The 25798-nt window shown below is 42.6% G+C and overlaps 1 protein-coding gene across 2 annotated transcripts; it reads left to right on the top strand.

Moving 5' to 3' along the window:
- Positions 1-22695: 22695 nt before the first annotated feature.
- Positions 22696-25373, top strand: LOC308472068 (claudin-34-like). 2 transcript variants are annotated; one of them, XM_080996556.1, is made up of 2 exons: positions 22696-22838; positions 24067-25368. In XM_080996556.1, the coding sequence occupies exons 1-2, from the start codon at positions 22801-22803 to the stop codon at positions 25064-25066; spliced, it is 1038 nt and encodes a 345-aa protein (XP_080852682.1). In that variant the 5' UTR covers positions 22696-22800; the 3' UTR covers positions 25067-25368. The 2 variants fall into 2 exon arrangements, 1 of the variants encoding a protein (XP_080852682.1); XR_013983293.1 differs by lacking the exon at positions 22696-22838 and adding an exon at positions 22845-23351 and having other exon boundaries at positions 24067-25373.
- Positions 25374-25798: the final 425 nt, after the last annotated feature.

The following is a 25798-nucleotide window of genomic DNA, read 5'->3' on the forward strand; positions in this document are numbered from 1 at the left end:
CCACAAAAGAGGCTCCTCATGAGGCCAGAGGAACATGGCCTGGCTGTGGGGCATGATTCGAAACCTCCAGTCCCAGTCCACTGCTCTAACCACTAAACAACACTGCCCCCATTGCAGTCTATAACAGCCTGGAGGCTGTTATATTCTCTGGCTCTGAGATTGCCCAAAGTTTCCTTTCTCTCCCTTGCTGTGCAAAAAGAAAAATGCCCATGACAAAATGTGACATTTTTGGTTCTTTGGAGACAGTTCTGCTTCCCTCTCTCTCTCTCTTCATTTAAAGGAGTCTCATCCCTTTTCCCACACAACTTCCTCCTGCACCCCCCCCCCAGCTTCAAGATTTCCATGAAGAACTAACTAACTAACCAACCAACCAACCAACCAACCCATAATTTGAAATTACGAGATTAAGGAGATAATTTATTTTTATATAATGAAAACAGATGGGAGGATAAGTTAATTGCGCAAGGCAAGAATATATAGGATGGCAAAAATCAAAAGAAACAAAGAATATGATTTGGGTTCTTAAAATAACAACAACACATGCCTCCTCAGTGGATTTCAGAACAAATATGTCTCTCTTTTTTAAAATTACCCAAACACTATAATGCAAGGAGTTGTAGTGATAGGCTTCGGCCTTTCCTGCCTAGCTTGACTCTCCTCAGCTTTGATGCAATACGTTTTTTTCTGAGGGCTAATATTACCAGACTTTTCTCCTCCAGCTCTACAATTAAAACTTTTGTGGCCAAATTTTCCACATCCCCAGCGTTGAACTTCTTTGGGATTTGTATAATTTGTTTTCCACCCTTTCTCCTCAGTGAGACTGGTGTTGGCTTGGGCCTTGTCATTTTGCCCTTTTGACAATGGCCTACTTCCCTTGTCTTTCTCTGAAGAGGGGTTTCCCTTTGCTTGTTGGAATTTATTTCTGTTAGTCCCCCACACTTTCCTGCCAAAACTTGGTTCATTGAACCTATGGTCCCTTATTTCATTTATTTGGTCAGCTAAGTTAGTGGCTTCTTGAAGTGATTTGAGGGTGTCTTTCCTTTATAAGATATTTTAATTGGTCGTTTATTGTTTCATAAAATTGTTCCAGAGCAAACACTTCTCTGATTTTTGGAACAGAGTCTGCCCTCTCCTGTTCTAACCATTTTGTGAGGTAGTTTGAGATTTTCGCCCCAAGCTGAGCAGATGTCTCCTCCCTCACTTTAGTCACACTTCTAAATTTCTTTCTCAGTTGTTCTGAGGTAATCCCAAACCTGGTGTATATTAGTTGCTTAAATAAATCAACATTTTTTGAATAGTTCTCCGACATTTGGGCATAAATTGGTGCTAATGACCCACTGATCCTGGCTCTAAGGATCGTCATCTTATCCTCATCTTTCACTTGAAAGTCTTGACAAGCTCTTTCAAATGATATAATGAAAGCCTCAGGGCAAACTTTTTCCTTAAACTCAGGAAAACGCTTGAAATCTACCTTCACTTGAGTTGGACTACTGGTGTTATTACTATTATTTTGATTCTCCGTAGCTGCCAATTCCAGTTTCCTCATCTCCAACTGAAATTGCATTCTTTCTAATTCCTGTGCAGATTTAATCTTTTCCAATTCCAATCTATATTCTTGTTCTAACTTCCGCTTTTCAAATTCTTCAGAGAATTTTGGACCTCCTGCCGCAGGTTGAATATTAGTTATATTTTCTAAACTCTGCTCTTCCCTCTGAGGATTTCCATTCTCCTCTCCTTCAGAGCTTTCATAAGTTGTTTCCCTCACAGGGTTTCTTATCTTTTTGGGTGACATATTGTGTGAGTGAGAACTATCAATAAATTAACAAATAAGAGAAATTTCCTCTCAGTTCTGTTTCTTCTGGCTAGGCTTCTCTCAAGACTCTGGTCCCAAAGTTCTGCTATGGGTTTTCTCTCTAACCCTTCAAGCTCTCCTTCCTCTGACCACGAGCCGAAACCCTCTACCAGAACACACTTTGAGCTCTCTTTCTCTTTGTTATCTTGGCTTTGCGGCTTATCTTGGGTACCTCACAACTACACCCCCGGGCTAGGTAATCCCTTCACAGATTTACCCTTGACCCTCCAGATGTATTGTTTTTCCCACCGAATCCCACCACTTGCCTACCACTTCTGTGGTGACAGGTAGTGATGTTATTCCACCACAGGTACGGTTGTGATCCCACCTACGGTTGTTATCCCACCACTGCGATCACACAGGGCCCCCGGACGTTTGACGGTCTATTGACCCTGTGCCACCACTATGGTTGCTTTCTTTTTTTGCAAATGCTTTTTATTCAGTTTTTTCACAAACAAAATAAAACAATATTTTAGTCATCCTTTTATGTCATCTTATTTACACTGTGTATATACACGCCCAGACTTCCTTCCTTCCCAGCTGCGGTTTTCTTAATATAGATCTTCTCTTACAGATTCTTATTCACTTCTATACGCATCACAGGATTTATGTTAACCCTGCTGTAGTTTTTAAACTTCTACAGTTAATTCTTATGTATGCCACAAATTTACCCCATTCTTCTTCAAACTTTGTCCCTTTTTGGTGCCGGATTTTATACGTCATTTTCGCTAATTCTGTGTATTCAAAAAATTTAGCCTGCCATTCCATAACCGTTGGGGTCTCCTGTGACTTCCACTTTTGAGCTACAAGGATCCTAGCTGCTACTGGAGCATATTGGAATAATTTGTGATCCTCCTTTTTTACTTCCTCCCCTATTATCCCTAATAAAAAAGCCTCCAGTTTTTTCGGGAATGTATACTTAAAAAGTTTCTTCAGTTCATTATATATAAAGTCCCAATTTTTTTTCATCTTTTCACACTCCCACCACATGTGGCCACCACGGTGATTGCTTTCTTGGCTGCCACCACCCCGTTTCTCACGGGGACACACGGAGTCCAGACAGTTGCTAACATTAACAAATAATCAAGTTTATTTTTAAATGCAGGAACAAGCGTACGGTTTCCGTTTATTTTTCTCTTCTCAGTTTCTTAATTTTAGTTCCTAACAACTCCAAACTGATTATTCCAACTATCTATCTGACTCTCCCTAACAATTCCTCTCACTCTCTCACAATACAACTTGACCAACCCACTGCCTATTCCTCCCTCTTCCTTCTCCAACTCCCAAACCTCAACTGACTTTCAAAACTTTTACTCCCCCATTGCATTCACACTGGCCAATCACATTACACCCATTTTTACCCTTTCCTTATGACCCATCCTAGGAGGCAAACGCCACAGCCATACACCCCAAAGCTCACCTGAAGGACATCAAAGCCCACCTGATGTCCCCAAACATATGATTATACAAGTGATTCCTTTCAACCGTAAAGACTAAACTGATAGTTTTGTTTTGGGACTTCAGATGGGCTTTGATGTCCTTCAGGTGACGAGGCCTCTTTTTTTTATGACTAGTATTTATTTGTTTATTAAAGATTTTGTTGATTTACAAAAGTGTGCAATGTCTCTCTCTCGTGTCCCCCCCCCCCCCCCCATGTAATGCAAGAATACTCCTTGCATTACAGTATTTGGGTAATTTTAAAAAAGAGCGTAATAACACCAGTAGTCCAACTCAAGTGAAGGTAGATTTAAAGCGTTTTCCTGAGTTTAAGGAAAAAGTTTGCCCTGAGGCTTTCATTATATCATTTGAAAGAGCTTGTCAAGACTTTCAAGTGAAAGATGAGGATAAGATGATGATCCTTAGAGCCAGGATCAGTGGGTCATTAGCACACATTTATGCCCAAATGTCGGAGAACTATTCAAAAAATATTGATATATTTAAGCAACTAATATACACCAGGTTTGGGATTACCTCAGAACAACTGAGAAAGAAATTTAGAAGTGTGACTAAAGTGAGGGAGGAGACATCTGCTCAGCTTGGGGCAAAAATCTCAAACTACCTCACAAAATGGTTAGAACAGGAGAGGGCAGACTCTGTTCCAAAAATCAGAGAAGTGTTTGCTCTGGAACAATTTTATGAAACAATAAACGACCAATTAAAATATCTTATAAAGGAAAGACACCCTCAAATCACTTCAAGAAGCCGCTAACTTAGCTGACCAAATAAATGAAATAAGGGACCATAGGTTCGATGAACCAAGTTTTGGCGGGAAAGTGTGGGGGACTAACAGAAATAAATTCCAACAAGCAAAGGGAAACCCCTCTTCAGAGAAAGACAAGGGAAGTAGGCCATTGTCAAAAGGGCAAAATGACAAGGCCCAAGCCAACACCAGTCTCACTTGAGGAGAAAGGGTGGAAAACAAATTATACAAATCCCAAAGAAGTTCAATGCTGGGGATGTGGAAAATTTGGCCACAAAAGTTTTAATTGTAGAGCTGGAGGAGAAAAGTCTGGTAATATTAGCCCTCAGAAAAAAACGTATTGCATCAAAGCTGAGGAGAGTCAAGCTAGGCAGGAAAGGCCGAAGCCTATCACTACAACTCCTTGCATTATAGTGTTTGGGTAATTTTAAAAAAGAGAGTCATATTTGTTCTGAAATCCACTGAGGAGGCATGTGTTGTTGTTATTTTAAGAACCCAAATCATAATCTTTGTTTCTTTTGATTTTTGCCATCCTATATATTCTTGCCTTGCACAATTAACTTATCCTCCCATCTGTTTTCATTATATAAAAATAAATTATCTCCTTAATCTCGTAATTTCCAATTATGGGTTGGTTGGTTGGTTGGTTGGTTGGTTGGTTAGTTAGTTCTTCATGGAAATCTTGAAGCTGGGGGGGGGGTGCAAGAGGAAGTTGGGTGGGAAAAGGGATGAGACTCCTTTAAATGAAGAGAGAGAGGGGGGGGAAGCAGAACTCTCTCCAAAGAACCAAAAACGTCACATTTTGTCATGGGCATTTTTCTTTTTGCACAGCAAGGGAGAGAAAGGAAACTTTGGGCAATCTCAGAGCCAGAGAATATGGGGCATCTGTGGCCCTCCAGGCTGTTATAGACTGCAATGGGGGGCAGTGTGGTTTAGTGGTTAGAGCAGTGGACTGGGACTGGAGGTTTCGGATCATGCCCCACAGCCAGGCCATGTTCCTCTGCCCTCATGAGGAGCCTCCTTTGTGGAGCTAGCGAGTCTGGGCCTAGGCCACGTGGAAAGGGGTCTTGCAGGGTGCGGCCTTCAGGCCCCACAGCCAGGCAAATTTATTTCATACCACACCATATGGCAGCCATTTTGTCGTTTGCTATGTTCTCATTGGTAGCCAATCGGTGGACTTGCCCATGTAGCACTTTCCCAAAATTGGTCTGGCTCCGTATAAGGCAGCTTCCTCTGTTCTTATCATATGAAATACCCCACTTTGTATATTAATAGGAGCACAGGATGTTCTGCATTTATATCCTGCGGGGGGGGGGGGGGATCTCATGAGCGATATGTTCAAATGTGCTTTTACGCTTGGGGGGCTGCTGCGTCGCTTGTTCCTGAACCTTTTCTTCCTTCTAAATGCCCTGAAGATCCATTGCACACCTTGACTTGCAAGAAACCTCCTCTCTCTTATTTTCTCAGGGAACCAGACGGAGAGAAGGAGGAATGAAGGAAAACAGAAATCCGGCCTGAGAACGGAGGCCCCGTCAAGAGAATGGCCAAGATCTCCTCAGGTGAGGATGAAAGGGGATATATCAAGAACTCTGGCCAAAAGTTTCAATATAAGGAATAATTCCTACTCAAGTTTGGATACAACGTTTAAGTGCAGAAATAATGTCGTTTCAAATATACAATGATATAGTACAAAGGTACATGAAATACCAGTGCACAACAATTGTTTTATACAAGTCTCAATAGCAGTCAAAAAGAGTCCACATTATATAAAATTAGAATAAAGAATAAAGAATGAAGGATCAAATGGGGCCAAAAAGGAGTATCCGGAGTGTAAATCAGATGTACGGCTCAGTGGTGGTAACCAGGACAGGGCCCTGTTTCGGAGTACACGCCTTCTTCAGCTCGGTTTTTTGACGACTATAAATCTGTTGGAAGTCTGTATCATTTAGTTCTTTTATGTTTCTATTTCGACATGCGTCTTAGATAATTGCATCCAAGTTTTCTTGCGTTTCTCTGTGCGTTTTTCATTTCAACTCTTGAGTAGGAATTATTCCTTATATTGAAACTTTTGGCCAGAGTTCTTGATATATCCTTTTCAGTGTAGTTTCAACAAGAACTCCAATTCCTTTGAGGATGAAAGGGGAGGCAGGGAAAAGCAAAGAGCCCCTTAAAACATCCCCCCACTCGGGAAGAACTTGTCTTTTTTTTTTATAAGATATTTATTAGGTTTTTTGAAATATTACAGTAAAAATGAAAAAGAAAAGAGAAAAATACAAAATAAAAACAATTAAAAACACACATATTTCCAGTTACTTATTTTCCTTTAGCTTGTTTCCTGGACCTCCTCGTACCTCCCTTTTTTGTATTCCACTTCAATTTATTGGTTCAGCCAATCCTTCCCATTAGATTTTAACCCATTTATAACCCTTTTTTCATATTCTCTTAAAGCATTACAGCTAGAAACCACTTAGTTACTATCCAACATCATTCTATCATTCCTTAATTTTACAATATTTCTGTAAGTAGTCTTTAAATTTCTTCCAATCTACTTCCACCGACTCTTCTCCCTGGTCTCGGATTCTGCCAGTCATTTCCGCCAATTCCATATAGTCCATCACCTTCATCTGCCATTCTTCCAAAGTGGGTAGATCTTGTGTCTTCCAATACTTTGCAATGAGTATTCTTGCTGCTGTTGTAGCATACATAAAAAAAGTTCTGTCCTTCTTTGGCACCAATTGGCCGACAATGCCCAGAAGAAAGGCCTCTGGTTTCTTCAAGAAGGTATATTTAAATACCTTTTTCAGTTCATTATATATCATTTCCCAGAAAGCCTTAATCCTTGGGCACGTCCACCAAAGGTGAAAGAATGTACCTTCAGTTTCTTTACATTTCCAGCATTTATTATCAGGCAAATGATAGATTTTTGCAAGCTTGACTGGGGTCATGTACCACCTGTATATCATTTTCATAATATTCTCTCTTAAGGCATTACATGCCGTAAACTTCATACCTGTGGTCCATAACTGTTCCCAGTCAGCAAACATAATATTATGTCCAACATCTTGTGCCCATTTAATCATCGCAGATTTCACCGTTTCATCCTGAGTATTCCATTTCAACAGCAAGTTATACATTCTTGACAAATTTTTAGTTTTGGGTTCTAACAGTTCTGTTTCTAATTTTGATTTTTTCACCTGGAAGCCAATTTTCTTATCCAGATTATATGCCTCCATTATCTGGTAATAATGAAGCCAATCTCTCACTTTATTTTTTGGTTTCTCGAAACTCTGCAATTTCAATTTGTCTCCTTCTTGTTCCAAAATTTCCCAATATTTCGGCCATTTGGCCTCCATATTGAGCCTTTTCAGAGCTTTCGCTTCCATCGGTGACAACCACCTTGGGGTTTTATTTTCCAATAAATCCTTGTATCTTATCCAAACATTAAACAGTGCTTTCCTGACAATATGATTTTTAAATGCTTTATGTGCTTTGACCTTATCATACCATAAATATGCATGCCATCCAAATACGTTGTTGAAACCTTCCAAATCCAAAATGTCTGTATTTTCAAGAAGTAGCCATTCTTTCAACCAGCAAAAAGCTGCTGATTCATAATAAAGTTTAAAGTCTGGCAGGGCAAATCCACCTCTTTCCTTTGCATCAGTTAATATCTTGAATTTTATTCTGGGCTTCTTGCCCTGCCAGACAAATCTAGAAATATCTCTCTGCCACTTCTTGAAACAGTCCATCTTGTCCACAATTTGCAATGTCTGAAACAAAAACAACATTCTAGGCAATACATTCATTTTTATCGCAGCAATACGGCCCAGCAGTGAAAGCTTCAAATTTGACCAGATTTCTAAATCTTTTTTCACTTCCGTCCAACATTTTTCATAATTATCTTTAAATAAGTTCCCATTTTTGGCTGTCATATTAATCCCCAGATATTTCACTTTCTTAACCACAGTCAGACCTGTCTCATTCTGAAACCTCTCTCTTTCAATCGGTGTTAAATTTTTCTCTAAAACCTTAGTTTTTAGCTTGTTCAGTTTAAATCCTGCCACTTGACCAAATTCTTGAATTAATTCTAAAACCCTTTTAGTGTTAGATTCTGGCTCCTGTAATGTCAATACTGTCAATACTGTTGTTTCCTGCTTGGCAGGGGGTTGGACTCGATGGCCCTTGTGGTCTCTTCCAACTCTATGATTCTATGATTCTATGATTCTAATACTAAGTCATCTGCAAATGCTCTCAGTTTGTACTGTTTGGCTCCGACCTGTATACCTTTAACCAACCGGTCCCTTCTAATCATATTCAGCAGAACCTCCAGGACCGATGTAAAAAGCAGTGGGGAGATTGGGCACCCCTGTCGTGTCCCTTTTTCTATCTTAAATTCTTCCGTCACCACATTATTTACAATTAATTTAGCCTTTTGTTCAGAGTATATTGCACCTATACCATTTTCAAAACCTTGGCCTACCCCCATCCCCTGTAGGTTCTTCTTCAAAAAGCTCCAAGAGATATTGTCAAAAGCTTTCTCCGCATCCACAAATATCAGAACTGCTTTAGTGTTAATATTCACTTCTAGTTTTTCCAAAATGTCAATTATATTCCTCAAATTGTCAGACAAATGTCTTCCCGGGAGAAAGCCCGCTTGGTCTTTATGAATCTCTTCCATCAATACTTTTTTCAATCTCTTGGCCAAGATGTCTGCAAAAATTTTGTAATCCACATTAAGTAACGATATAGGGCGGTAGTTCTTGAGCTGAGTCTTTTCAGTCTCTGTTTTAGGTATAAGTGTAATGTACGCCGCTTTCCATGACTCTGGTGCCCTTTTCCCTTCCAAAATTTCGTTGCAGACTTCCTTCAAAGGTTGCAATAGCCACTCTTTCAAAGATCTATAATATCTAGAAGTCAGCCCATCCGGTCCTGGAGATTTGCCCAATTGCATATTTTGAATGGCACCTTCCACTTCCTGTTCAGATATTTTATAGTTCAGCATTAATTTACTTTCTTGAGAGATTTTTTGTAATCCATTTGTCTTCAAAAATCGGTCTATGTCCATTTCTTTCTGTGGCCCTTGCGTGTATAATTGTTTAAAGTACCTCTGGAAACAGTTTCTAATCTCAATTGGGTTATGTATATTCTTTCCTTCCACTTCTAAGTTTGTAATAGTATTTAATTTTTGTCTTTTTTTCATTTGCCAGGCCAACAATTTCCCACATTTATTAGCTGATTCAAATGTTTTTTGTCTCATTTGTTTAATTTTCCATTCTATTTCCTGATTCATCATTTTCATGTATTGTACTTGGTATAATTTTATTTCTCTCAGAATCTCCTGCGACTTTGGTTTTGCTCTCAATTTCTTCTCACTTTCTTTTATTTTCTCCAGAATTTTATCTTTCTTCTCATTCTGACTTCTCTTTTTTATTGCATTCTGTTGTATCAAAAACCCTCTCATGACCACTTTACTTGCGTCCCAGATTACTCTTTTTTCTACATTAGTGTTCATATTTATTTCAAAATAGTCTCTCAACGTTTTTTGGGCCTTTTTATATATTTCTTCATCTCTAAATAAGGTGTCATTCATCCTCCATCTGAAGGATCCGGTTGATATTTGTTTCATCTCCATTCTTACCGCATTATGGTCGGAGCAGGTTTTTGGGCAGATTTCTACTTTCTTTATCTTTGGTGCCATTCCTCTAGTTATCCATATTTGGTCAATTCTAGTCCATGTCATCTTGGCTTCAGAAAAGAAGGTTCCCTCTCTTCCCAAGGGGTTCTTTACTCTCCAGATATGCACTAAATCTATATTGTCTGTCATCTCAAAAAATGTTTTCGGTAGTCTACCATCCTTGGTAACTACCTGTCTTTGTGCCTTATCCATGTTTGTGGATACTACTCCATTCATGTCCCCCATCAAAATCAAATTATATTCCAAATAGTCCAGTAAAATCTCGTGCAACTTTTTAAAGAATTCAGATTTCCCCTCATTCGGTGCATAAATTCCTACTATCAGGAATTTCTCTCCTTGAACTTGAATTTCAATTGCCAAGAATCTTCCTTGGTCATCTTTAAAAATTAATTTCGGTGATAGTCTCTCCTTTGCATATATCACAACTCCTCTTTTTTTAACTTTGTCAGATGAGATAAACTCTTGTCCCAATCTTTTATTAATCAGTAGTTTCCTGTGTAGCCTTGTTATATGTGTTTCTTGTAAACAAATCAAGTCCAATTGTTCCTTTTTTAGTAGATGAAAAACACTTTTTCTCTTTCGAGGGGAGTTCAAGCCATTACAATTCCAGCTTAACAGTTGCAGAGCCATGATGGGGTTACTTCACTTTACCTCCAACTGCACCAAGTGTCTGTTCTTGTTCTGTAGGTAGTGTCTCTTTCTCTGGGCCGTGCAATCCAAAAGATAAGTTTGCTATGTCTAGTATGCCTTTTGGCTCTTCTCCAGATTCCACTTCTTTCTGTAAATCTTCTTCGTGATCTTTCAAGAACCTGTCCTTGTCGTTGACTGATCTTATTTTTATCTTTCTTCCTTTGTATTTAAAGGATAGGCCTTGAGGAAATTCCCACCTGAAAAAAATTCTATTTCTTTTCAACAGGGCAACTAGGTCTCCGTAGTTCAACCTTAAGTCCAAAAGATGTTTTGGAATGTCCTTAAATATCACCACACTTGAGTCGTAAATTTCCAAAGTCTTTTGATAGTGCAAATTCAAAATTTTGTCTCTCTCTTCTTTTGTTCGAAGGGTAATCAAGCAGTCCCTCGCCTTATTCCTGCTTTGTCCTCTTCCAAGTCTAAATGCATTCACGATCTTGAATTCTTCCTTCCCCAAGTCCTGTTGCCAAAAGTCTGTAAATTCCTGTGTAAGAAAGTCAGCCAGGTTATCTTTCTCCCGTTCTGGTACAGCCCTGATTCTTAAATTTCTTTGTCTCTCTTTCAATTCAATCATAGACAATGTCAAATCGTGGTCCTCCAATTTCTTATATACTGGTGGTATCTTCTCTTGAATAGCAGTTGCAATATCTTTTGCTTCTTCAGCTATCTTTCGGGTCGAAGCAGATTCCTGTAATAATTTTTCGATAGACTCTGTATTGGTGTTCACCTTCTGTCCCAAATTATTAATACTTGTAGTGTTCAGATCAATTTTACCTGATGCTTCAGCTACTTGTTTATTAGTCTCAGCTACCTGCTTAGCTAAATTTTCCAAAGATTCATTAATTTTTCCAAGTGCATGTGCCAAAACGTCTTCGGACGACATAACTTTTGGTTTGACCTGTGGGAGTGCAGCCCCTGATGTTCCAGATGCTCCAGAAGTTGAAGCCCTTCGCTGCTGCGCAGTATCTGTCCGATAGTGTCTGCCAGACCTAGTAGTTTTTTCCTGTGCCAGCTCTATCTTTCCTTTCCCATCTGCCATAACACTCTCATGAGAATTCAAGGTCGTTCCCACAGTTGAAAGTTTGTTTTAGAATGGAATTTTCCTCTAACCCAGTTGTTATTTGTAACAATGTCCAGCCTCCACTAGGGGGACACAGTAACAGCCAAAGTTTGCAACTTTTAAGAACAAAGATGGTCTTTATAAGTCCCCCAATTCACTTAAAAACAACAATTTCAATGCACTTGAACAGTTACTTTGAAGCCAGGAGAAGTCCAGAAACACTATATCTCTTCTGCAGGGTTAGCTGTCAAAAATCCTCTGGTTACCGATAGGCTTTCCACTGAATGGCATTCCTTATCTAGGGGCAGTCCGTTCCCAGGTTTTAAGCAGCAGATTTAAGCTTCCTTTCCCCCTTTTCTTTGCAGGTAAATACAACTCAAACCTTCCCCCCTCCTCTCCTGCAATCCGGAGGGGAGACCACTTTCCAGATGTTAAGATTTAATCTTTTTTCCGGACGTCTCTCTATGTTTCCACTTTACAGTCTCTTTGCTTTGAACTATCTACAAGAAAGGAAGGCAGACTTCCTGGTTATACCTTCCCGCTTCGGTGCTGAATTAGCTGGTTTTTTTTCCTTTTAAATCCAATTTAATCCTACTCACGGGTAGTTGCTTTCGAAGTCCAATTATCCCAGGAAAAAGACAGCGCTCTCCGATAACAGCTGTGCGGCTTCACTCCGCAGAAGAAGCAGTTGACTCTCAGCACCGTGCCGCTCACCCCGTCCCACTCCGGAGCCCTTAAAAAGGGTCCCTTCGCAACTTGGGGGGGCGCTAATGGTGCCCGCCAAGTCCCCACGTTCACAGGCTTCCCCCGCCTGTGATTTTTAAAGGGTCCCCGCTTTGCCGCAGCGGTAAGACCCGATCCCGTGGAGCTGGTCCCTCCGAGAATCAGAGGGAATCTGCCATTAGCGATGGCACTGACCTGGAAGTCCTCGGGAAGAACTTATCGGCCAAACCCCTGCACGGAAGTGTATCTGCATGAAGACGATCAGCACTTTTCTATTGGATGGGTGTTACTGAGCAGAGTTTTCAATGGAGATGGTGTATCCGGATTAAGTGGGGGAAACAGAATGGGAGAGCATTTGGGTGTGGATGATGTCATGCAGATACAGAACTGGACTTACGTCTTTGACGGGGTGAGCTCCCATTGCTCGGTCCCAGCTCCTGCCAACCTAGCAGTTCCAAACTACGTCAGAGTGCAAGTGGATAAATAGGTACTGCTCTGGAGGGACGGTAAACGGCCTTTCTGTGTGCTGTTCTGGTTTCGCCAGAAGTGGCTTAGTCATGCTGGCCACATGACCCGGAAAAACTGTCTGCGGACCAACGTCGGCTGCCTTGGCCAGTAAAGCCAGATGAGTGGCACCCCCCCCCCCGAGTTGCCTGTGACTGGACATAAGTGACAGAGGTCCTTTACCTTTTTAAAAGCACTGCACACTGCCATGCGATGTAAAAGTGCTTCATCTTATCAATGGTCACAACTCCTGAAATGAATGGATGGCTCCAATGCTCCATTTGCTGCCTTCCTTCAAACATTAGCATTTGTGTATGTTGTAAGATGTTTAAAATAGTCAAAAAGATGACAGCTTTTAATTCCTCTGAATTTGATATCTCCTTTAGATTTTTAAAGGCTGGCTCCCAAAGTTATTTAGGCCTATTGCTTGGCCGAATGTTAATCACACACACACACACTTCAGTGGAAACTGCATGCAGCTGAGCAGCTCACATTCGGAGCATCAACACAGAAAGAAACAGAAAGAAAGCCACACAAATATTTTGACGGAAGTGTCTTAGGAAAGCCATTTTAAATCACGGACACCTAGATTCTGAAAATGGTATTGCCTGTATTGGTGTGAGGGATGGGGTCCCATGGCACACATTCCATGTGGTCCCAGTGCAAAGGAAAAGAGCTAAGATCTTCTCCCTTACTATAATGTCCAAACAAGATGTGATGGGGAAGAAGAATGAGAGGTTTGTAAGGAGTCTTCAATAATTTTGCCAAGGAAATTCTTATGGCTCATGCTATTAGCCTTTCTTGTACATGGAGATCCTTTATGAAATGCATTCAGGCCCATCAAACAAATCTGTACTGAGATACACATACTGTATCACCACTTTTACTGCTGGAACTGCTCTGAATCTGACTTCAGGAAGAACGCGTTTTAACTGCACAGTGTCCTGGAATAGACACTCTGTTTTGGGAAAGAAGGGAACTGAGTTCCCTCCCATTTTCCACTTCCTGATGTTCCAAATGACCAGTACCTTGGAGTTATGATTTGTGTTGTTGTCAGGATTCTAACTGGACTGTAACTGACCTAAGAATTCTGCAGAGCAGTTGCTGCTGTGGCTGGCTGGCTGCTCAGGCGAACGTCAGCTCAAATACCTGCGCTGTTCCTGGCATGCTAGACTGTAGCTGAGGAAGGCAATTCACGTAAGTTTATGGATTAAACATTCCTCACTATGCCATCAGCTGTGTTTATGCTCAGTGGAAAAAGATAGGTGCAGTAAAGGTAAAGGGACCCCTGACCATTAGGTCCAGTTGTGACCGACTCTGGGGTTGCGGCGCTCATCTTGCTTTATTGTATGAGTGTCGGCTTCTCTGGATCAGGTGTCTCTACCTAATCAGGGGGTGGGGGAGAGCAGGAACTTTTTCTTTTGCTGCTTCTTTCTGTACATGGAATGCAGGAGGGAGGATGTCCTTCAATGACTTGACATGCTTGTTATTCCCTCTCTCACTGCATCTTGTCTTCTCTTTTGTTTCCAGGATGTCTGCCAATGTCTCCCCTGGTCCCCTCCTCTCCAAACCCCCCCTGCGGATGAAAGAAGGCTCCCTGGTAGTCACATGGCTGAGCTTAGTTTCCGGCCTCCAGATATCTGCATTCCTGGTGGACATTTTGTCCTTGCCGATGTGCGTTGTGTCAACACTCAGTGTCAACTGGAGAGTGTGGCGTGTGGAAAACGTCAAGGGGATTGACTCTGGAAACATCTGGATTGGAATCTGGCAGGTCTGCTTTTGGAAAGACCCTTCTAACGACGGCAACTCTTTTTGGCATTGCGAAGATCTCAATGAGCAACATCCAACCCTCCCGAAGGAAATTTTTATTGCACAGGATTTAATGGCATTAGCTTCCATTATGAATTCAGTGGCCCTGGGATTAATTTCATTTGCCTTGTACAATGTGTTCAAGCCCAGAAAACATAAGGATTTTCTCTTTCGCTTTTTTAGGCTTGGAGCTCTGCTGAACTTAGTTGCAGGGATACTCGTCCTGATTTCTGTGGTATGGAACATGTCTCCTGTCTTACAAAATGGGGAAATTGACTTCCCTGAAACTTTTGAATTGCCTCAAATTCCCAGCAAGCAGCATATTGGACCTTCTATTTATCTAGGCTATATCGCTGCGGGTTTCCAGCTGCTGAGTGCAGCATTGGTTGGGATTGAGAGATGTTGCATCAGGACCACCACAACAGATACATCTCTAATAGAAACTGTAGTGGTGATTACCCCAGGAAGTGGGGTGAAAAGCCAGAGTCTAACTACTTGTTCGAAGTGTGGTTCTTTGCTAGATCTGGTAATTCAAGAGAAATCCTCCACAGTGGAGATGGAGGAAAGCTGTGCAAGTGATCTTGTCATTCCTGAGGAATCCTGTGCAGTAGAGATGGAGGAAAGCCGTACGCCCCAAAGCTCACCTGAAGGACATCAAAGTCCACCTGAAGTCCCAAAACATACTATTATACATGTTATACCCTACAACAGGGAGTCGTAAACTATCAGATCCAGATCAACGCAGATCGCTCCATACACGGATGGATCTGCGTGGATCAGGATATGATAGTTTTGTTTTGGGACTTCAGGTGGGCTTTGATGTCCTTCAGGTGAGGAGGCCTCTTTTTTATGACTAGTAGTTATTTATTTATTTATTTTTTAAAGATTTTCTTGATTTACAAAAGTGTGCAATGTCTCTCTTTCATGTTTTTTTCCCCATGTAACATTTTTATAAACCATTTTCATTTGTTGAGACATTAGGAAGAAAAGGGGAAATAGGTGGAGGGGGGGAACGATGGGTGGGGGTGGGGTCGGGTGGCGATTTTTCTATTTTACTTACTATACGTAGGGTTTGGTGTTAGCATTGTTTGTGCAGGTTCTTTGCTGTTTGCTTGTAATTAATAAACCAATTAATAAACCAATATTAATTAAAATATTGACTCTGTTCGCATGATCTTGGCCGGTCTTAATGCACGCTCTCGTCCCGTTTTTCAGAGCCTCCTCCAGAGCAGACCCACTAAAGCCTCCTATGTACTCCTGGGTCTACTCCTGTGTAGGATTCAGTTCTTGATAATTGTGCACTTGGGTCTGGGTTAAAGGCGGATCTACACGGATCCTCATGGATCCTCCACTTTTTAAAAGATAACTCCAACAAATGCAGTGTCAAATCCCACCTGGAAGGCACGCCTACAGACTGGACTATCAAAAACATGGATGCAGCACCACAAAAACATGGATCCGAGGCATGGATCCTCATGAATTCATATGATTTTTATAGTGAATCAAAATAAAAACACCATGATACTGTAGACCATTTTTTAGTCTGTAAGCAGAACCAAAGAAATCACGCATCCACTGTTTCGTGCTGCCGAAATGGAGCCAAAACATGGTTAAAAAACACGCATCCTGATGAATCCTCATGATTTTTGCATTAGATCAGGCCAAAGTCACCATCAGATCAAACATCATGGCCATGGGCACAGCATGCAACACAAAAATCCCAGATCCATGGCTTCCTGGTGACACCGTAGCCCAAAAACGTGGTTTTGAAGCACGGATCCTCATGGATCCTCATGCTTTTTCCATTGGGGCAATCCAAACTCACTATCAAATCACACATTATGCCCAGGGTCACAACCTGCACCACAAAAAAAACTCGGATCCACGGCTTCCTGGCCACTCCATGGCTCAAAAACATGGTTTTGAAGCACGGATCCTCATGGATCCTCACTCTTTTCACACTGGGGCTCCCCAAACTCCCCGTCAAATCACACATCATAGCCAGGGGCACAGCCTGCACCACAAAAATCATGAGTTGCAATACAAAAATCACAAAAATGCCCTCACCTGCACTGTTAATGTCACCACTGGAACATTATTATTAGAGCCGATAGGAGAATATATGACTATATATTGTACCAATATATGGTTCTTCTTCAAGAACAGATCAAATACATGCCAAAGTATTAAAGAGGAGAAAAAATATGAGAAAAGCAAATATGAGAAAAATCCTTTTATGACAAAATGGATGCAAAAATTTTAAGAGCACTTTACAGTGGAACAATGAGAACAATTATGAATAAAGGAATAAAATTTACTGCAAGTTAAGCCCTAAAACAAAATTGGTACAGTGGAACCTCGGGTTGCAGACATAACCCATGACTGAGGCACGTCCGCAACCCACAGCGTTCGCATCCTGAAGCGCCACGCCTGCACAGGCGCAGGCGCAATTTGGCGCTTCTGCGCATGTGCGAGTGGCGAAACCCGGAAGTAACCCGTTCCGGTACTTCCAGGTTTCCCGCGGTCCGCAACCCAAAAACACATAACCTGAAGCGGCCGTAACATGAGGTATGACTGTACAAAAATGTTCTTTCAATGGTATATAACTTTGAAAAATATACAGAAGATGAATAATGCAATGAATGGACATTGCTGGAAATGTGATAGACCTTAAGGAATCTTCTTCCATTTATGGTGCACTTGTGAAAAGACCAAAAAGTTTTGGAGGAAAGTTCATTTCGAAATGAAAAAATGTTTAAAAAAACCCCTAAATTTGCATTGGACCCCCAAACTATGCTGTTGGGAATGACTCCTTCAGCTACTGTATTGTGAAATTGTCAGTGGAACTATTTAGTTATATGACCATAGCAGTTAGAGTGGTGTTGGCTAACATGTGGAAATCTGACATATGTCCTGAAATAGATGCATGGAAAGAGAAACTATCAGAATATGCAGTAATGGCAAAACTCGCCAATTTAGTAAATAATTGACTCATCTTTATAATTTGTATACAACTTAACAGAACTGTAAGAAAATGAACATCTGTATGGATTTGTATAATAGACCTTAGTTACAAAAATATTTCCTTTTTAAAAATAGAAGCTTTGGGTGTATATGATAAAGAAAGAAATATATAGTAGAAGAAATCTTGTCTGTCTGATCTAGAAATGAAATCATATTTTCAAATAATTCTTGCTTTAGATTTTTATAATCATATATGGTATTTCTCCAATAGCAAACTACTTAGAATTGGAAATAATATTTAGTACACTAATCTTTGTTTAACTCTTGATAAATGTCAGCTTGCTGAGTTATTTTGTACCATTGTGATTCAATGTTATATTTGCGCTCAACAAGGGAAACTCACATGACCTGAAGGTGTTGCTGTGCAATGCTAGGTCAATGATTCATAAGACCACTGCCATCCATGACTTGATTGTGGATGGAGGACTTGTCCTGGTATGTGTAACAGAGACTTGGTTGGATGAAGCAGATGGGCCTGTCCTTGCTGCTGCTTGTCCACCAGGTTTCTCTTACACACAGCAACCCAGGTCATGGGGGGGGGGGGTTTGCAGTGATTTTTAGGAATTCAATAGCTTGCATCAGGCATCCTACTGGGAAAACCCAGTTCTCTGAGTGCATGTTCTGGAAGTTGGGCAATAGGGGCAGTACAGGATTCCTTTTGGTGTACTGACCTCCCCGCTGCGCCAAAGATTCCCTGCCCGAGCTGCTTCAGGTCATGGCGGATGTTCTCCTGGAGATACCTAGTTTGGTTGTCCTAGGGGATTTTAACATCCATGCCCAGTGGTGACCTAACTGTGGTTTACTGTGAAGGAAACTGCAAGGACTGGTACCACTGCTTTCGCATAGGCATTGATTCAAAAGATCTTCCAGAGGTTTTCGTGTGTCCAGACTGTCAATCCACTGTGGCCAAATAGATTTTGAAACTGCGAACTGTCATATTCCACAGGTTGGTATAATACAGCAAAATCCAAACATATAGTTTTCATCATCATGGCAGGGATGGTCCTTTTCCATAGAATTCTTATTCATGGAGTTGGTTTTTATATCCTGCTTTTCTCTACTTGAAGGAGTCTCAAAGTGGCTAAAAATCTCCTTTCCCTTCCACCCCCACAACAGACACCTTGTGAGATAGGTGGGGCTGAGAGGGTTCAGAGAGAAGTGTGACTGGCCCAAGGTCACCCAGCAGCTGCATGTAGAGGAGCGGGGAAGCGAACCCAGCTCACCAGATTAGAGTCCACCGCTCTTAACCACTGCCCACAGAAACGTATCTCTTAAAACTCTGGAGCAAGCTGTTCAGTTCAGCCTCATAGTGATACTGATTTGCGGAGGGAAGGTTGGTGATGAGCAAGATCTGTTCCCATTTCCCAACACAGAGACCACAGAGCAGTTTCTGTTGGGGGCTGAACCTGCAGAGTGTTTCTGTTCAGAATTTCCATGGCAGAAATCGGCTAAGTGCCTTTATAAACATCCAGCTTCTCAAATCGAACCCCATCCTGAATCTTTCAGGTGTAGCTGTTGGAGGTGGAGGGCAGAGAAGGTGCTAGTCCTTACCTCCCTCCTGCCAGCCCCATGATCAGTTGCCCAATGGGCTGAATTTCAGGGCTTTTGCATGTAAAGGGCAAGTGTCAGGGCTGCCTCAAGTCTCAGCTCACAAAAGACCAACGCCTATCTCTTCTTATATACAAAAGTGTTTATTGCAGTTCATTGTTTGCTTCACATCCGAGGCGCGCAGCCCTACGTCTGCTAGGCTTAGACCGCTGAAGTCCCCTCTGAATCCGTCCCTCCCCTGCACCAGTTTAAGAGGCTTGCGCTGCTCCACCTCTTTCTCTCTTTCCTTTTCCGCAGGGTCTTTCTGCCCGCTGGGGTTTCGCCCCTCCTGGATTCCTCTGACGCGGAATCAGACTGCTCTTGCCCCCTCCTGCGGGCTTTGGGACCTGGCCCCTCCTCCGGGCTCCCTGTACTTCCGCGCGCCTCTACATTTGAACTTGGCGCGCGCGCCCAACCTCTAACCTTCCTTTTGACAGCTACACTACTCCCTTCACTACTCCCCTCCCCTTCCGGGAGGGTGGCTTGCTCCGACCTCCCTTCTTTCTCTGCTGCCGGAGCCGCTTCCCCTGATACACTGAAACCTCCACCCCCTTCGCTGCACTCTGGCGGGGAGGCTGGTCCTGACGCCCAGCTGCCACTTTGGGATCCCCCGCTGGCCCCCTGCTCCTGACACGTCCCCCCTGGGGCTCCCCTGGCCTTGACCACCGGCGCCCCCTTCTGGGAATCCTCTGATTCGCTGGAAAGACTCATGGAATCTCTTGAGTCATTGTCATCCTCTTCCTCGCTGTCCTGGGATTCATCCCCATCGCTCTCCATCTCCTGCCTACCCTGTGCCTCTGTCCCTGAACCCCTGACAGCAAGCTTGTTCTTTACTTGTTTAGACTCTTAAAACTTGGGAAGAGATATTTGGCTCCATGATCAAAATGACCAAAAGGGTCAGCTTCTAGAGGACTGGAAAGATCATGATTGTACTTCCCCTACCCTCAGCCCTAACTCCGTTGAGTATTTTTTGTTATGAGACTGAGTGTTTGGGGCTGATGCTGTAGCATTCTTGTCTGGGGACTTGGTGGAAAAACAGAAAAGTGACCCTCACCTAACTCTCCAATGCCCTTCAACAAGAATGCTGTAGGAAGTATTGCTAAGCCCAAAGGGAGGCAAGAATTTGCTTCAGCTCACCCTCTTAATGGAAGAGCAAAAGCTATGTGTGTGTCATTCTCAATCAGTCTACTTTCAGGACTGATTTTAGAAGCCTCTTATATCAGGCCACATGGTCACTGGAGGTGGCCCCATCATGCAGACGTGACTATCCACACAGGGACCATCTATTTTTATTTTTTCCTGATACTGGATTTTAAGTTACAGTTACATCTTTTAAAACAGCTGTCCGTATATCGCACTGTATTCCACCTGCCTTCCAAAGGAACATGTGGCTCTCCCCACATAGTGGGTTAGGTTGAGACTGCTGATCCAAAGTGATCAGTAATTGTTACGGTAATTACAATCCTGCTTTCCCTTGTACCAGCTTACCTTGACTTCAGTAAGGCCTTTGAAAAGGTCCCCCATGATATTATTGTAAAAAAGCTAGTAAAATGTGGGCTAGACAAAGCTACTGTTAGGTGGATTTGTAATTGGTTGACGGGCTGAACCCAAAGAGTGCTCATCAGTGGCTCATCTTCATCCTGGAAAAAATGACTATTGGGGTTCCACAAGGTTCTGCCCTGGGCCTGGTGCTATTCAATATTTTTATAAATGATTTGGATGATGGAATAGAGGGCATGCTAATCAAATGTGCAAATGACTGCAAAGTGGGAGGGGTTGCTAATACACCAGAGGGCAGGGTCAGAATTCAAAATGACCTGAATAGCCTAGAGAGCTGGGCCAAAACCAAGAATAAGGAGTTCAGTAGGGAGAAATGTAAGGTACTACACCTGGCTAGAAAAAAATGAAATGCACAGGTGGGGGACACTTGGCTTGACAACAGTACCTGTGAAAGGGATCTGGGAGTCTTAGTCGACCACAAGCTGAACATGAGTCAACAGTGTGATGTGGCAGCTAAGAACGCCAATGCAATTCTGGGCTGCATCAGTAGGAGTATAGTGTCTAGATCAAGCGAAGGAATGCTACCACACTATTCTGGTTGGTTGGTCAGACCACACCTGAAATACTGTGTCCAGTTCTGGGCACCACAGTTGAACCCAAAAGAAGGTTTATCATGAGGACTACACTCTTGTGCACGGAAATGAAATTACAAAACCCTTGGTTTTTATATTTTTTAAAAATTGACAGTGTAGGTTTGCTTGGAAGGGACTTGAGTGTTGTGATGTACCAGGTTGCTTATAAGTGCATATCTATATAACATATGGGACTAAAGGGGGTGGGAAATATGTCTATGTCTGAACTGTAGTTAAATGCGGAGAAAATATTTGCGGTTCCTACGGAACCTACGGGGGGGGCACATCTTTAAAGTTCTTAAATGTTACAAACATTATGCATGAACCTATCCTTTCGACTTGACAGCTCAGGGAAGATACCAAGCTTTATGAATCCTATAAAATCAACCCCTTTGCCAAGTTCCTCCATTCCAGCACCATTTTGCCCTTGGAAAAAAGACTCTTTCCCCTTCCACCTCCTCAAGCTTGAAGACATGGGTACACACCTCCTGCCCCAGGAAATTCCTAGAGGTGACAATTGCTGGGCTCCTTGTTCTCCAAGGGAAGCCAAATCTCATCCCCAGACTTGCCTCCGGCTCCAGACATGCCAAGGAAGTTCTGTTGTACTTTGGGTGGTGGGTACTTAAGACATGTTTGCCTATGATGCTAAGCTAATACTGTACTTGGGTGTTGCCCTGACATAGCTGCCTATGCTAATCTTGTGTAAGCCTCCCCTTTTGTGACATGTTAGTGATGTAGCAATGATGGATTGATGATGCTGTGCAAACTGTATTCTGACACATGGTGGGAAAGTTTTCAAAGTCAGTGTGGCCCCATGCTCTGGGTTCACTGGCTGCTGTTGAACCTGTTGCGCAACAATAAAGGTTCTGAGTCTACTGACTGCTGTTTTGCTCCAAATTGCTTGCTTGCTGGAATTTCCTTCTTTTACTGACCACATGGACCTGCAGGGGGACCTGTATCCCGACAAGCTGGGCTGTTGAGTAGTCTCTCAACCCGGAATTTTCCTTAACAGTGTGGAACCTCTAATGGAGCTATCTCCCCACTCCCCCCCCCAAAAAAATATTGTTTCTTAGACTGTCCCTGTGGCTGGCTTTTTGTTCTTTTAAGAAAAGCACATTTCACATCAAATTTAGCTGTGGATGAAGCTGGGGAAGGGAGGGGTCACTCTTTCTCTCCTAAACCTCTCCTGTCCACTACCACCCTTTTCTGGGCACAATTATTTTAGACAGTCCACCCCTATTTCGTTCCTATGCAGAGATAATGCCCAATATGCTACTATTACTATTACTATTCTTAGCTTTGCAATGGTCATGGGGGTAATTCACAGGAAATGTGTGGCTTACTGTGTTTATTTTTTTAAAAAATATCTGTTTGCAAAAGGTTTGTATAGAAAATCAATCAATCAATTAGTAATTTGGAATTCTCAGAGATTTTTTTGGGGGGGGGCTGTTAATAGATGCTGTGATATGGTACCATGTTGTCCCAGTGCAAAGGAAAAGAGCTAAGGTCTTCTCCCTTACTATAATGTCCAAACAAGATGTGATGGGGAAGAAGAATGAGAGGTTTGTAAGGAGTCTTCAATAATTTTGCCAAGGCAATTCTTATGGTTCAGGGCCTCATGCTATTAGCCTTTCTTGTACATGGAGATCCTTTATGAAATGCATTCAGGCCCATCAAACAAATCTGTGCTGAGATACACATACTGTATCACCATTTTTACTGCTGGAACTGCTCTGAATCTGACTTCTGGAAGAACGCGTTTTAACTGTACAGTGTCCTGGAAAAGACACTCTGTATTGGGAAAGAAAGGAACTGAGTTCCCTCCCATTTTCCACTTTCCTGATGTTCCAAATGACCAGTACCCTGGAGTTATGATTTGTGTTGTTGTCAGGATTCTAACTGGACTGTAACTGACCTAAGAATTCTGCAGAGCAGTTGCTGCTGTGGCTGGCCGGCTGCTCAGGCGAACGTCAGCTCAGTGGCCAACAGCTCAGTCTTCCTAAGGCTCAGGAGCACCTAGCAAATATTTGCTCCATTCCTGGCACGCTAGTCTCTAGCTGAGGAACGCATTTCACGTAAGTTTATGGATTAAACATTCCTCACTATGCCGTCAGGTGTGTTTATGCTCAGTGGGAAAGGATAGCTGCAGTAAAGGTAAAGGGACCCCTGACCATTAGGTCCAGTCGTGACCGACTCTGGGGTTGCGGCGCTCATCTCGCTTTATTGGCCGAGGGAGCCGGCATACAACTTCCGGGTCATGTGGCCAGCATGACTAAGCCCCTTCTGGCGAACCAGAGCAGCGCACAGAAACGCCGTTTGCCTTCCCGACGGAGCGGTACCTATTTATCTACTTGCACTTTGAAGTGCTTTCGAACTGCTAGGTTGGCAGGAGCAGGGACCGAGCAATGGGAGCTCACCCCATCGCGGGGATTCGAACCGCCGACCTTCTGATTGGCAAGTCCTAGGCTCTGTGGTTTAACCCACAAAACAGCAAAATCATGAGCAGCTTCCCATCCACAACAGGTTGCTGAGGTTCTGGCCATTTTCACAGAAACAATGCAACAGTAGATTAAATCAGTAGCAGTGTGCTGGAAGAAAGTCTGAGTTGCGGCTTCTCTGGATCAGATGTCTCTACCTAACCAGGGGGTGGGAGAGAGCAGGGGAACTCTTTCTTTTGCTGCTTCTTTCTGTGCATGGAAGGAAGAATGCAGGAGGAAGGATGTCCTTCAATGACTAGACATGCTTGTTATTCCCTCTCTCACTGCATCTTGTCTTCTCTTTTGTTTCCAGGATGTCTGCCAATGTCTTCCTGGGTCCCCTCCTGGCCAAACCCCCCCTGCGGGTGAAAGAAGGCTCCCTAGTGGTCAGGTGGCTGAGATTCGTGTCCTGCCTCCAATTATCCGCATTCCTAATGGATATTTTGGCCTTGCCGATGTGCATTGTGTCAACACTCAGTGTCAACTGGAGAGTGTGGCGTGTGGAAAACGTCAAGGGAATCGGCTCTGGAAACATCTGGATTGGAATCTGGGATGCCTGCTTTTGGAAAGACCCTTCTAATGACGGCAACTCTTATTACCATTGTGAAGATCTCAGTGAGCAATATCCAACCCTCCCGAGGGAAATTTTTATTGCTCAGGACTTAATGGTCTTAGCTGCCGTTATGAATTCAGCGGCCCTAGTACTACAGTCATTCGCCCTTTACAATGTGCTCGAGCCCGGAAAACACAAGGATTTTCTCTTAACCTTTTTTGGGCTTGGAGCTCTGCTGAACTTATCTGCAGGAATACTCGTCCTGATTTCTGTGGTATGGAACATGTCTGCTGTCTTACAAAATGGGAAAATTGACTTCCCCGAAACTTTTGAATTGCCTCAAATTCCCAGCGAGCAGCATATTGGACCTTCTATTTATCTAGGCTATGTCGCTGCGGGTTTCCAGCTGCTGAGTGCAGCATTGGTTGGGATTGAGAGATGTTGCATCAGGACCACCACAACAAATACATCTCTAATAGAAACTGTAGTGGTGATTACCCCAGGAAGTGCAGTGAATAGCGAGAGTCTAACTACTTGTTCGAAGTGTGGTTCTTTGCTAGATCTGGTAATTCAAGAGAAATCCTCCACAGTGGAGATGGAGGAAAGCTGTGCAAGTGATCTTGTCATTCCTGAGGAATCCTGTGCAGTAGAGATGGAGGAAAGCCGTACGCCCCAAAGCTCACCTGAAGGACATCAAAGTCCACCTGAAGTCCCAAAACATACTATTATACATGTTATACCCTACAACAGGGAGTCGTAAACTATCAGATCCAGATCAACGCAGATCGCTCCATACACGGATGGATCTGCGTGGATCAGGATATGATAGTTTTGTTTTGGGACTTCAGGTGGGCTTTGATATCCTTCAGGTGAGGAGGCCTCTTTTTTATGACTAGTAGTTATTTATTTATTTATTTATTTTTTAAAGATTTTGTTGATTTACAAAAGTGTGCAATGTCTCTCCTTCATGTTTTTTCCCCCATGTAACATTTTTATAAATCATTTTCATTTGTTGAGACATTAGGAAGAAAAGGGGAAATAGGTGGAGGGGGGGAACAATGGGTGGGGGTGGGGTCGGGTGGCGATTTTTCTATTTTACTTACTATACGTAGGATTTGGTGTTAGCATTGTTTGTGCAGGTTCTTTGCTGTTTGCTTGTAATTAATAAACCAATTAATAAACCAATATTAATTAAAATATTGACTCTGTTCGCATGATCTTGGCCGGTCTTAATGCACGCTCTCGTCCCGTTTTTCAGAGCCTCCTCCAGAGCAGACCCACTAAAGCCTAACCGGTGGGTCTACTCCTGTGTAGGATTCAGTTCTTGATAATTGTGCACTTGGGTCTGGGTTAAAGGCGGATCTACACGGATCCTCATGGATCCTCCACTTTTTAAAAAATAACTCCAACAAATGCAGTGTCAAATCCCACCTGGAAGGCCTACAGACTGGACTATCAAAAACGTGGATGCAGCACCACAAAAACATGGATC

Source organism: Podarcis pityusensis (assembly GCF_964106645.2).
Source record: "Podarcis pityusensis genome assembly, chromosome: 2".
Lineage (NCBI taxonomy): Eukaryota > Metazoa > Chordata > Lepidosauria > Squamata > Lacertidae > Podarcis > Podarcis pityusensis.

Excerpts from the sequence above, each read along its gene's own strand:
- LOC308472068 (XM_080996556.1), top strand. The coding sequence starts at position 22,801 with ATGTCCAAACAAGATGTGATGGGGAAGAAGAATGAGAG. Across the intron at positions 22,839-24,066 it reads ATGGGGAAGAAGAATGAGAG|GATGTCTGCCAATGTCTTCC; the intron begins GTTTGTAAGGAG and ends TTTTGTTTCCAG.